At 39.7% G+C, this 14199-nt stretch overlaps 1 protein-coding gene across 4 annotated transcripts in view; it reads left to right on the top strand.

Moving 5' to 3' along the window:
- Positions 1-14199, top strand: part of ogdhl (oxoglutarate dehydrogenase L) — a 101930-nt gene that overhangs the window by 30407 nt on the left and 57324 nt on the right. For all 4 annotated transcript variants that reach the window (XM_059946703.1, XM_059946700.1, XM_059946701.1 and 1 more), the window contains exons 5-8: positions 5363-5478; positions 6054-6208; positions 8049-8195; positions 11504-11594. In XM_059946703.1, the coding sequence (XP_059802686.1) occupies positions 5363-5478; positions 6054-6208; positions 8049-8195; positions 11504-11594 (509 nt within the window). The remainder of the gene's footprint in view (positions 1-5362; positions 5479-6053; positions 6209-8048; positions 8196-11503; positions 11595-14199) is intronic.

The following is a 14199-nucleotide window of genomic DNA, read 5'->3' as shown; positions in this document are numbered from 1 at the left end:
TTTCATTCTCTTTATATTTGCTCAGTTAGGACAGTATGGATGAAAGGTGGAATAGTTGAGTGCTCCTCCTGCGGGATGTGGGAAGACAGGGAGACCTCCATTGTCCCTAATGACTACTCCTGTGAGAAGTGCAAAGAGCTGCAACTTCTAACAAACCATATTAAGGAGTTGGAGCTGGAACAGGATGAACTCTGGATCATTTGGGAGTCTGAGGGGGTGATAGATAGGACATATAGAGAGGTAGTTACACCCAAGGTGCAGGACACAGGAAACTGTAACAGAAAGGGGAAAGAGCTTAAGGAACCAGTTTAGAGTACCTCTGTGGCCATCCCCCTCAACAACAGGTATATCACTTTGAATACTGTTGGGGGGAGAGGGGAGGGAGGAATGACCTTGTAGAGGAAAGTCACAGTGGTCGAGTGTGTGTGACTTGGAAGGGAAGGAGGGGGAAGGCATGCTGTGGTGATAGGCGATTCATTAAGGGAAAGGACAGGAAGTTTTTTGGGCAAGAATAAGATTCTCAGATGGTATGTAGCCTTCCAGGGATATCTTGGTTTGAGTCTTCAGGGTGCTTAAGTGGGAGGGTGAACAGTCAGAAGTTGTGGTCCATATAGTTGCCAATGATATGGGTAGGACAGGTAACTAGGTTCTGCAAAGGAGTTAGGTGCAGGACCTCCAAGGTTGTGATCTCAGGATTTCTATCCATGCCACGTGCTTGTGAGACAGAGCTAGGAAGATTATAGAGTTTAATGGCTAAAGAGTTGGCGTAGGAGGGAGAGCATAAAATTCTTGGATCATTGGGCTCTCTTGCAGGGAAGGTGGGACCTGTACGGAAAGGACAGCTTGCACCTGAACAGGAAGAGGACTAATATCCTAGCAGGAAGGTTTTGTTCATGCTTCATGGTGGGGTATGAACTACAGTTGCAGGGGGATGGGAACCAGAGTGCCAGAACAGTTAGTGGAGAGGTTATGGAAGCAGATGTTGGTAACACCTCAAAGGTAGGAATTAAAAGGTTGAGCATGGTGAGACTGGTGTCTTGAGCTAAGTATATTTCAATGCATGAAGTATCATAGGAAAGGCGGATAATAGTGCTGAAGGTGAGTAGCTGGGTTACAAACAGAGGCAATGTGTAGTGAGGAGAGGCGGTTGATAGGGCATAATTGTGGTCAACAGCACACACAGAATGCTGGTGGAACTCAGCAGGCCAGGCGACATCTATGGGAGAAGCACTGTTGATGTTTCGGGCCAAGTCTCTTCATTAGGACTAACTGAAAGAAAAGATAGTAAGAGATTTGAAAGTAGGAGGGGGAGGGGGAAATGCAAAATGATAGGAGAAGACTGGAGTGTTGCTTGAATTTCCAGCATCTGCAGATTTCTTCGTGATTGTGGTCAACAGGATGAGTTGCAATGTAAAAGGCAGACAAAATCAAAGATGGTGAATACAGGACATAAGGTGTTGTATTTGAATGTGCGCAGTATACAGGGTAAGGTAGATGAACTTACAGCACAGTTGCAGATTGGCAGGAATGATGTTGTATGCATCACTGAATCATGACTGGAAGAAGATTATAGCTGGGAGCTTAATGTCCAAGGATACAAATTGTACTGAAAGGACAGGCAGGAGTCAGAGGGAGTGGCCTGGCTCTTGTTCATGAAAAATGAAATCAAGTCATTAGAGAGAGGTGACATAGGATCAAAAGGTGTTGAATTACTGTGGCTAGAGCTAAGGAACTGCAAAGGTGAAATAACCCTGATGGGAGTTGTATACAGACCCCCCCCCCCCCCCCAAACAGTAATAAGGATGTGGTCTACAGGTTACAATGGGAGATAGAAAATGCATGGCAGAAGAGCAATGTTACATTAGTCATGGGGGAACTTCAGTATGCATGTAGATTTAGAAAATCAGGTTAATAGTGGATTACAAGAGGGGGAATTTCTAGAGTGCCTACAAGGTAGCTTTTTAGAGCTGCTCATGGCTGAGCCCACTGGAGGAAAAGCTGTTCTCGATTAGATGCTGTGCAATGATTCTAGAATTGATTCTAGAGAGCTTAAGGTAAAAGAACCCTTAAGGGAAAGTAATCATAGTATGATCAAATTCACCCTGAAATTTGAGGAGAAGCTAAAGTCAGTAAAGGACGTTACAGACACATGAGGGAGGAGTTCGTCAGAATTGATTGGAAAAGAATACTGGCAGGGATGATGGCAGAGTAGCAATGGCTGGAATTTCTGGAAGCAATTCAGAAGACACAGGATGCCAGAGAGTAGTGGTGGATAATTGTTTTTCGGGATGGAAGCTGGTGACTAGCGGGGTACCTCAGGGATCTGTTTTGGGCCCAATGTTGTTTGTAATATACATAAATGATCTGGATGATGGGGTGGTAAATTGGATTAGTAAGTATGCCGATGATACTAAGGTAGGAGGTGTTGTGGATAATGAGGTGGGTTTTCAAAGCTTGCAGGGAGATTTATGCCGGTTAGAAGAATGGGCTGAACGTTGGCAGATGGAGTTTAATGCTGAGAAGTGTGAGGTTCTACATTTTGGCAGGAATAATCCAAATAGAACATACAGGGTAAATGGTAGGGCATTGAGGAATGCAGAGGAACAGAGAGATCTAGGAATAACAGTGCATAGTTCCCTGAAGGTGGTCTCATGTAGATAGGGTGGTGAAGAAGGCTTTTGGAACGCTGGCCTTTATAAATCAAAGCATTGAGTACAGAAGTTGGGATGTAATGTTAAAATTGTACAAGGCATTGGTGAGGCCAAATTTGGAATATTGTGTGCAGTTCTGGTCACCAAATTATAGGAAAGATATCAATAAATTAGAGAGAGTGCAGAGACGATTTACTAGGATGTTACCTGGGTTTCAGCACTTAAGTTACAGAGAAAGGTTGAACAAGTTAGGTCTCCATTCATTGGAGCATAGAAGGTTGAGGGGGGATTTGATCGAGGTATTTAAAATTTTGAGAGGGATAGATAGAGTTGACGTGAATAGGCTGTTTCCATTGAGGGTAGGGGAGATTCAAACGAGAGGACATGATTTGAGAGTTAGGGGGCAGAAGTTTAAGGGAAACACAAGGGGGTATTTCTTTACTCAGAGAGTGATAGCTCTGTGGAATGAGCTTCCTGTAGAAGGAGTAGAGACCAGTTCAGTTGTGTCATTTAAGGTAAAATTGGATAGGTATATGGACAGGAAAGGAGCGGAGGGTTATGGGCTGAGTGCGCGTAGGTGGGACTAGGTGAGATTAAGAGTTCGGCACGGACTAGGAGGGCCGAGATGGCCTGTTTCCGTGCTGTGATTGTATATGGTTATATATACATCCCAAAGAAGAAATAGTATTCTAAAGAAAAGATGACACAGCTGTGGCTAACAAGAGAAGTAAAAGCCAGCACAAAAGCCAAAGAGAGGGCATGTAATAAAGCAAAAAGTGTTGGCAAGTTAGAGGATTGGGAAGCTTTTAAAAACCAACAGACAGCAACTAAAAAGTCATTAAGAAGGTAAAGATTGAATACAAATGTAAGCTAGCCAATAATATTAAAGAAGATACCAAAAGTTTCTTCAGATGTGTAAAGGAGAGGCTAGAGTGGATATCGGACTGCTGGAAAATTATGCTGGAGAGGCAGCAATGAGGGCAAGGAAATGGCGGATGAACTGAGTAAGTATTTTGCATCTTCATGGTGGAAGACACTAGCAGGATGGTGAAAGCTCCAGGTGTCAGTGGTCATGAAGTGTGTGAAGTTACTATAACTAGAGAGAAGATTCTTGGGAAATTGAGGTCTGAAGGTAAATAAGTCACCTGGGCCAGATGGTGTAAAGGGACTTTGGAGTCCTTGTGCAGGATTCCCTAAAGAGTGTGAATCTGTGGAATTCTCTGCCACAGGTAGCTGTGGAGGCCAAGTCTTTATGTATATTTAAGGCAGAGTTTGATGGATTCTTGACTGGTCAGAGCATGAAGGGATACAGGGAGAAGACAGTAATTGGGGCTGAGGGGAAAATTGGGTCATCCATGATGAAATGATAGAGCAGATTTGATGGTTCAAATGACCTAATTTTGCTCCTGTGTCTTATCGTTACGTATGTACAAAGAAACACAGTGGAATTACTGAAAAACCACACATAACAAATCAAACAACCAATGTGCAAAAGACGACAAACTGCAAATACAGAAAGAAAGAAAAACAAGCATAATAACAAATGAGCAATAAATATAAAGAACATGAGATGAAGAGTCCTTGAAAACGAGCCCATAGGTCATGAGAACAGTTCAGTATTAGGATGAGTGAAATTGAATGGAGTTGTCCCCTCTGGTTCAAGAGCCTGATGGTTGAGGGGTAATAAATGCTCCTGAACAGTTTGTTTATTTTCCAATTACAGTGATCTTTTCGTGTTTAGATCAGTTTAAGGAAAGTGAATTTCTATTGAAGTATTTCAATTCCAACAGATTAAAACAGACTCTAAATCATGATAAGTGATCTGGCACAATGTCCCTTGGGCTGAGAAAACAAGATCTCTCAGATTCATAATTGAGAAAATCTGCAGATGCTGGAAATCCAAGCAACACACACAATGCTGGACGATCTCAGCAGGCCAGACAGCATCTATGGAGGAGAGTGCAGTCAATGTTTTGGGCGAGACCCTTCATCAGCACTGGAGAAAAAAAAGATGAATCAGAGTAAGAAGGTGGGGGAAGAGGAGAAATTGCGATGAGGCCACACTCGGGTTGGAGGAGCAACACCTCATATTCTGTCTGGGTAACCTCCAACCTGATAGCATGAACATCAATTTCTCAAACTTCCAGTAATGACCCGCTTCCCCTAATCCCATTTTCTTCTCACTTTATCTCCTTACCTGCCCATCACCTCCCTTTGCAGCTTCTCTCCCTTTTCTTTCTGCCATGGCTTTCTGTCCACTCCTATCAGGTTCCCCCTTCTCCAGCCCTGTTTCTGTTTTAGCCATTAACTTCCCAGCTTTTTACTTCACCCCCTCCCCTCCTGGTTTCACCTATTACCTTGTGTTTCTTCCTCCTTTCCACTTGTCTTCTTACTCTAACTTTTTTTTCTCCAGTCCTGATGAAGGGTCTCAGCCCACAACATCGACTGTACTCTTTTCCATAGATGCTGTCTGGCCTGCTGAATTCCTCCAGCATTTTGTGTGTGTCTCTCGAATTCAGGGTATTATTTATCTTTTTTGACCTTAACTTTGATTATTTAAGTTTTAGAAGTATATCTTTATTAGAAGTCACTGATGTGATATTACTTAATTTCTTATAAAACAGTTTAGCCTCTTAATTCCTTTGTATGGTTCTAATTTAATCTATGTGAAGTGCTTTTGTTGTCATTCTCACTCATTCATAATTCTGCAGGGTTTTATGGACTGCATGAATCTGATTTGGATAAAGTTTTTCGACTTCCTACCACAACCTTCATTGGGGGAAATGAGGATTCAGTCTCATTGCGTGAAATCATAAGAAGATTAGAGGTGAGCACATCATGAAACTTGAATGATTTTCCATATTTTAGTAGAAGGGTTCTGTATGGTTCATGTATCTAGTAGCCAACTGTAAAGCCTTGTATGCTATTAACAGCAATGTGTATCTAATGTAGTAGAATCCTCCAAGTTTCTTGACAGAAGACTTGCACATATGAGGACAGGTGATAAAAATATGGTTAAAGCAAGAGGTTTTAAGGAATAAAGAGCAAAAAGAAGAGATGGAGGTGTTAAGTGAAGAAGAGATGGCTTATTCTCTCCCTTGTTACCCTCGTATCAGATGAGGCCATACACATTGATGCTTTGCAATTGTTTAGGTATTAGTGGAGATGCTAATACAGAGTCACAATTCAACTGGTGTAGCTGCAATCATATCTGGGCTTTTTTTCTCTTGTAAAGAGAATTTGCAGTGCCCTGGCATGGTCCAGAGACTTAATTTGAGGAGTGTATTTAAGACCCAGCATTATCAAGTTTAGCTTAATTGAAAGCTATTCAGATGACTGAAAAAGCAACTTTTACTTTGGACCAAGTGGAGAATATATTTGAATTTCTTTTTTTTTAATCAGGAGACCTACTGCAGGCACATTGGCTTGGAGTTCATGTTTATAAATGACGTAGAACAGTGCCAATGGATCAGACAGAAGTTTGAGACTCCAAATATTTTGCAGTTCACTAACAAGGAGAAAAGAAGACTCTTGGCTCGTTTGATCCGTTCAACAAGGTACGAACTGCTTTAATATTGCAAATATTCTTGTTACAGTTATCAAGTTTTTTTGTTTTGATCCAATAGTGAATGAGCAGCTATTTGCACAGTTTATTTCTTCTTATTAATTGTGTAATAAATATGTGCTATTAGTAATAAGTTATATGGGCATTAAACTGATGAAGGGAATCCAAATGTGCTTTTCTGTATTGGTACATTTAATATGGAAGCTCACAAATGAAGGTCACTTTAGAAATTATCTCTAAGATGTTACTGTGCATTGTACTTCATTGAAAGAAATTCATTATAGTTCATGTTAATTTTGTTTTTTATTAATACTGTGGGAGTTTGTGTTCAAACCTAATCCTTATTAAGAGTAAGAGTTTAAAGATTAGCTTTATTTGTCACATGTACAGTGAACTGCATTGTTTTGTATCAAAGATGTGCTGGGCAGCTCACAAATGTCACCATGCATCTGAGCGCCAACATAGTATGCTATAATTTATTAATCCTAACCTATGTATCTTTTGATTATGGGAGAAAACTGGAGCACCTGGAGGAAACCCATATGGCCACGGGGAGAATGCACAAACTACTTGCAGGCAGTGGAAAGGATTGAACTCTCAATTCAAAAATCGCAAGTGCAAAGGGACTTGGGGGTCCTAGTGCAGGATACCCTAAAGGTTAACCACCAAGTTAGATCGGCAGTAAGGAAAGTGAATGCTGTGTTGGCATTCATTTCAAGAGGAATAGTGTATAAGAGTAAGGAGGTGTGGATGAGGCTGTATGGGGCACTGGTGAAACCCCATTTGGAATACTGTGTGCAGTTTTGGGCCCCCTATCTTAGAAAGGACAAGAGGTCACAGTCTTAGAATTAGAGGGTACCCATTTAAAACAAAGATGAGGAGAATTTTTTTTAGCCAGAGGGTCGTGGATTTATAGAATTTGTTGCCATGTACAGCTGTGGAGGCCCAATCATTGAGGGTGTTTAAGGAGGAGATTGATAGGTATCTAATTAGTCAGGGTATCAAGGGATATGGGGAAAAAGCCAGTAATTGGAACTAGATGGAAGAATAGTTTAGCTCATGGTGGTGTGGCAGAGCAGACTTGATGGGCCAAATGGCCTACTTCTGCTCCTTTGTCTTGTGATTTCATCAGGCACTGTAAAGTTGGCCACTTGGTCCTTCAAGCCTGCTTGCCATTCAGCAAGATCATAACTCTTAGTTGAAATAAGGACTACACTTTGATTTTCTAGCATTAGTAGGACATGTTGTGTTGATCAAGCAGTTGGCAATGAATGATTTCATCCATAAAGTAGCATTTATATATGAAGTTATGCATCACATAGCATTTTTCTTGGTGTATGATGTATTTAAGAATATTTAAGAATCTCTGGTAGAAAAGTATCAGTAGCAATTTTGAAGGTGTGTTAAGTGACTTAATTCCTTGCTCTCACTTAACCAGTATTTTAATAACTACCCGCCCATCCCAAAAGTATACACAAACTCATTAGAGTGATAGATTTTAAGGATTTACCTTTTTATGCTAAAGAGTTTAGAGGCATAATGGATGTTGACTCAATAAAACCTATGTATCAAGTCCTTGGGTAAATAGACACACAAATTTTTTAAGTGGAAGAAATGTTTCATAAGCATGTTAAGTACCTCATTTCCCCTTTCTGCATTCTTTTTAGACCTAGCATTCATGGAACCAAATTATCATTTGTAGCCATATGGTCATTCAAAGGGCCACCTATTTGGGACATGCAGGTGACCTGCATGATTAGTTAGTTCCCACTCTCAACTTCCTGTCAAAGCAATTGGGTAACCAGAGATAATTAGATCTTTATGGTTAAAAGGTTTGAAGAGTTTCTTGCAAGGAAATGGTCGTCTGAGAAGCGGTTTGGTGTGGAAGGATGTGAGGTGTTAATTCCAGCCTTAAAGACCATCATTGACGTGTCTATTTCCATGGGAGTAGACAACGTGATCATGGGAATGCCACACAGGTAAGAATTTTTTTTTCATTTTCTTAAAGCATCTTTTTCAAAAAGTACTATACATAATCAGCAGGAAGGTTCTCCAGCTTTTCCCACCTTTACCATGGTCCTCAACAGATCTGTTGCTTACATTGACAGTGGTTTCTGTATGTATAATGGCCAGGCTCACCACATTCTCGTGATTGGACTTGCATACCTATCTGCTCTTATCAGCAGATAAGAGAATCTGCCTTCTTTTACCAGCATAGTTCTGGACAGCATCATCATTATGTGCCATGACAAATGACAGGGTGATCCCGGTTTTTCCATAACCATGATTGCTCTTGGCAATTTTTTCTACAGAAGTGGTTTGCCATTGCCTACTGGGCAGTGTCTTTACAAGACAGATGTCCCCACCCATTATCAATACTCTTCAAAGACGTTTGCTTGGTATCGGTGGTCACATAACCAGGACTTGTGACATGCACCTGCTGCTTATATGACCACCCACCACCTGCTCCCATGCCTTCACGTGACCCTGATAGAGAGGTGGGCTAAGCAGTCGCTACACCTTTGCCCAACGGTGACCTGCAGGCTGGAGGAGGGAAGGAGCTTCTTATACTTCCTCTTGTAGAGATGAATCTCCACTCCGTCACCTACATGGGCAAATGAACTTAATTACTTGGAGCAGTTTATACCAGATGGCTGTTTCTGTAGTATGTTCTGATCATGTGACGTGTGTGCAGTAATTGTTCTACCTTTGCACCTGTTGAGCAGAACTGTGCAAAAACAATAAATTTCCTGTGTGTTTTATTGGTATTTTTAATTTGTATTTTGGGTTGGAATATGATTTGTTTTTTAGGAATGCTATAATTGAAAACATTGACATTGCAGCATAACAGATTTTTTCGCTTACTGAACTAATAAAGGATTAGTTAAACTGTTTCATTTATGCTTGATTTGGAATTTTATTGCTGAAGTTCTTTCCACTATTTTTCTTGGTATCAACTCTTCTAATTTTGCATATTAAGACTGTTTTCCAAAATTTGCAAAGACATTGGCAAAGATGTAGTTTCAAAATTGCTAATTTATTGAGATTTTGGTATTTTATCGGAATAGTTTATATTCCCCATATCTATACAATTATTTTCTTTCTCATAGTTAAATTACTTTTGAAGCCTTTTATTGTTTCTAGGAGCTCAAGAAGCAATGTATTTCAAATCTTAATCATTAAATCCATAGGTATTTTTCTTTGATGTCTCATTTCCAAATCACCAAAAAGTTGTGTCTTGTTATTGATCTTTCAATCATTCCCAAGTTTCTCTTGAATTACTTATCAAAATGTTGCTTTTTCTGTGTAGAGCAGGACAACCACAGTGTGTCTAATTTAATTATCATTTAAATTATCATCTTTACTCTAACCTTTCTTGGAATCACTCTAATAAATCTGTCTGAAATCAGCATCATCATCATTCTTTAATGTGATGGCCAAAATTGAAAATACAGCAATTGGGAACAATAATTGTATTTTTCATTTGACGTAACTTGCTGGCTTTTGTAGACCATAATTTATAAAGTCCAGGGAATCCATATGTTGTAACAATAGCTTTGTTAGCCTATACTGCCTTGAAGGATTTGGATATCTATACCCTTGAGCCTTTATTGTGGCCTGTACTGTATGCCATTGCATTTACCAAAAGTTTTTACCACAAGTTTGCAAGTTTTTGTCACTTATTTTTTTTCAAACTGTGCTTTGTATATTTGAATGGGCATCACTGATATGTAACTACAACTACCTTGGGGATCATGTGTATATTTGCATGAAGTCAGAAAATGTCCATTTACCGTAAAGAACAACTTGTTATCCTTTAGCCAATTTTACGCCATTGCCTTTACCCCAAGGGTTTAATTATCCTCACAGAACCAATTTTGTTGTATTTTATTAAGCTTCTTTTGAAAGTATATACATCTGACCCTAGCTGCAGACTGGGAAACAGAATCATTTATAAACACTTAGGAATAATTGAAAATGTTTAATTCTTTTTGTACAATTATAGTTCTTTTTTACCTCACATTTGGACCTCAGTATGACAGAAATATTGTTTCTGTGACAGGTCTAACCGAACTGATTTTCTTCTGGATTCCTCAGTATTAGTGCTGATAGTTGTTAGGAAACTTAAGACTTCAATTTTCAGATAGGAATTCTATTAGAGGTACAGCACAATACCAGGCCCTTCTGGCCCAACAAGCCTATGCCGCCCAATTACACCCATATGATTAATTAATCCACTTACCTGTGTGCCTTTGGAATGTGGGATGAAACCAGAGCACCCAGAGGAAGCCCACACAGGAAGAACATACAAACTCCTTATAGATGGTGGCAGAATTAAACCCATATCACTGGTACTTTAATAGCGGTCTGTAACCGCTACGATGTCGCAGATTGGGGATATGTCCATACATGGCTTCCTGTGCTGCCATGATGAGGCCAAACTCAGGTTGGAGGAGCAACACTGTCTCCAGCCCCTCAACATGAACATTGAATTCTCCAACTTCAGATAATTCCCTCCCCTTCCCTTCCCCCATCCCAGTTTCACTCTGCCTCCTCCTCCAGCTGCCTATCACCTTCCACATGGTTCCGCCTCCTTCTACTACCCATAGTGCTTTCCCCTTGCATTCCTTCTTCACCTTTCCTGCCTATGCCCTCCCTGCTTCCCCTCCCCCACCCCTTTATCTTTCCCCTTACTGATTTTTCACCCGGCACCTACCAGCCTTCTCCTTCCCACTCTCCCCCACCAATTTCTTTATAGGGCCCCTGCCCCCTCCCTCTTCAGTCCTGACAAAGGGTCTCGACCTGAAACGTTGACTGTTCGTTTCCACGGATGCTGCCCGACCTGCCAAGTTCCTCCAGCGTGTTGTACGTGTTGCTTTGACCCCAGCATCTGCAGAGTATTTTGTGTTTATGATGTAGCACTTCCTTTGAGAAAATCTTGAATTTTGCAAGGAACTGGAGAGAGTCTGAGCCAATAGCCTCCTTACTCATCATTAGTCCAGCTAATTAGAATTACTTTTAACCTCTGAAGCATTTAAGAATTTTTTTCTCTATTCGAAACTACAGTTTCTTTTTTTTCTGTCTCTGTCTTCTATGAATGAAGCATATAACCAGTGCAGACAGAGAGAAACATTCTCATTGCTAAGGTATCACGAATTAGAGTGAAAGTGATTTGAGGAATTTTTTTTCTACAGTATGTGATTAGTGTTCTTTGTTTCTCTTCTATTTTATTGAAAAGTTCTTGAAAAATAATTTTTGTGCATTAAAAAAGTTGAAACCTTTCCAGAGGCCGGTTAAATGTGTTGGCTAATGTCATCCGGAAGGATTTGGAACAGATTTTCTGCCAATTTGACCCAAAATTAGAAGCTTCAGAGGAGGTGAGCATCAAATGTTTTAGATAGTGTCTAATTTGTGTAGTTACATTTAAAATCTAGTTTTGCCTTTATCAAAATAAGCACATACTTTCACTTCAAATCTATGTTCCCTCTAAGCAGTGCGTGTGCACAAATTTTTCAACCAGCGTCTAAAGGAAATTAATGTGCGTACAAAAAATGAGTTACCTAAAATAATGTGGTAATTAATAATTATACTTATTGAAAATAATCTTTTAGCTAGATGTTTCTGTTAACTAGTTAGTTGGTTTTTCAGATACCACAATGCACGTCACTAATTTATGTCACCTCACCTTTCCTGTTCTGGTTTGTATAGCTGTGTCACAACGGCAGCCATCTTTGATGGACAGTGTTCATATCATAAAGTTTACAAAGATCTGTTTCAAATCCTGTAGATGGCTTACTAAATTTTTATTGAAAAAGATATTGATTCACTATGTCAAATTCAAAAGAAGCGAAGGGCGTGAAATGCAAAAGAACTGCAAATTTGTTTAAAGTTGAACGGCTTAACAAAATTGTAGAAACTGCTACACCAAAAGCTCATGAGGTCATGAATGTTCAGCTACAAGAAATATTTATGTATTATTCGGAAACTGGAGTTATCTGTTTGTATTGTCATGATGCGAAAGTTGCTGGAGAATTTGCTGGTGGAAAGAAATGAGATGATATTTGGAAACTTGATGCTTTGAAATGTCATTTGGCAAGTAAATCGCATTTGGACGGAGTCCAAAAGCTCAGGCAGCAAAACCCGTCATTACCCATTACAGGAGTGCTATGCATGTTATGGTTAGTGCAGATGAGCAAGAGTGAAAACGATCAAGCCCAGAGGAGATCAAAGAATGGCTAAATGCCAGACAAGAGAGAAGAAATATGTATGTTATTTTGTTGTTATTCTGTGGAGTTTTATGTCAAATATTTTGTAAACCTACATAAACTGTGCCATGTGCGCATTCAGTGCGCACATACTTTTGTCACAGGAAATAAATTTGCACAACATAAGATTTTTGTGCACACTCTACTAAAAATTAGAGGGAACGTTGCTTCAAATTATGTACAGTATTCTTAATAAATTTGTATATGTTCCAACCCACTCAAGACTATTTAGAATAGGAGTTTCCAACCTAGAGTCCACGAACCCCTTAGTGGTATTGGTTCATGGCATAAAAAAGGTTGGGAACCCCTGATTTAGAATTTGAAACTTATGTTTTATTGCATTCTGTTTTGATTTAAAATTTCAGATGAGAGACTTGCATTTACATGGTTATTTTCAAATCATCCCAAAGCATTTTGCAGTTAACTTTTGGATTGTAGTTACAGACAATGAAGCAGCCAGTTTATGCATAAAGTCCATAAATGCTAGTGTTACATTGATCAGTTTATCAATTTTGAAAAGTTATTTTTTTGAACTAGTTATTAGCTAGGTTACTGGGTATTTACTCCCAGCTCTCTGAAACAGTGCTGTAGACTTATTTACAACTGCCTGAGAGTGCAGCTGGGGCATCTATTTAATATTTCATCTATACACAGCACAGTATGGGCCTTTGGCCCACGATGTTGTGCCAGTCTATATGCTTTTCTGTTATTGATAAACAGGAATGAATATAGGCTATATTGGTGAATATGGTGTTAATTTTTGTGCAGTTAAATTTAGGTTATGTATAAAAAGTCATAAATAATAGAATAAAGCAATCACATTTATACTAGCCTCAAATTAAATTTGTTATCAAAGTACATACATGTCCCTTTGTACAAGCCTGAGATTCATTTTCTTGCAAGCTTACTCAATAAATCCATAATAGAATAATAGCTATAATAGAATTAATGGAACAGTGCACCAACTTGGGCATTCAGCTAGTGTGCAAAAGACTCAAACGGCAAATACAAAAAGATGATAATAAATAAGCAATAACTATTGAGAACATGAGATGAAGAGTCCTTGAAAGTGAGTCCATAGGTTGTAGGAACATTTCAATGTTAAAGTGAAGCTGAATGAAGTTCTTCTCTTTAGCTCAAGAGCCTGATGGTTGAGGGGTAATAACTATCCCTGAACCTGGGTGGTGTGAGTCTTGAGACTCCTCTATCACCTTCCTGATTGCAGTAGTGAGGAAAGAGCACGTCCAGGTGGTGGGTGGCCCTGATGATGGACAAGAGAAAATCTGCAGATGCTGGAAATCTACGCAACACATACCAAATGCTGGAGGAACTCAGGTCAGGTAGCAGCTATGGAAAAGAGTAAATGTTTTGGGCAGAGTCCCTTCATCAGGACCCTTCATGAGTCTTGATGATGGATGTTACTTTCCTGCGACAGTGTTTCATGTAGATGTGCTCAATGGTGGTGAGGGTTTTACCCATGATGGACTGGGCCATTTCCATAACTTTTTGTAGGATCTTCCATTCAAGGGCTTTGGTATTTTGTAACACAGAAGTCTGTTAAAGTTTTTAATGTCATGCCAAATCTTCATAAACTCTTAAGAAAGTAGAGGCACAACTGTGCTTTCTTCATAATTGCACTTGCGTGCTAGGCCCAGAACAGATAATCCGAAATAATAACAGTGATGAATTTAAAGTTGGTGACCCTCTCCACCTCTGA

The sequence above is a fragment of the Hypanus sabinus genome, chromosome 21 (genome assembly GCF_030144855.1).
Source record: "Hypanus sabinus isolate sHypSab1 chromosome 21, sHypSab1.hap1, whole genome shotgun sequence".
In the NCBI taxonomy this organism is placed as follows: Eukaryota; Metazoa; Chordata; class Chondrichthyes; order Myliobatiformes; family Dasyatidae; genus Hypanus; species Hypanus sabinus.
This window is presented reverse-complemented; position numbering and strand designations above follow the sequence as displayed.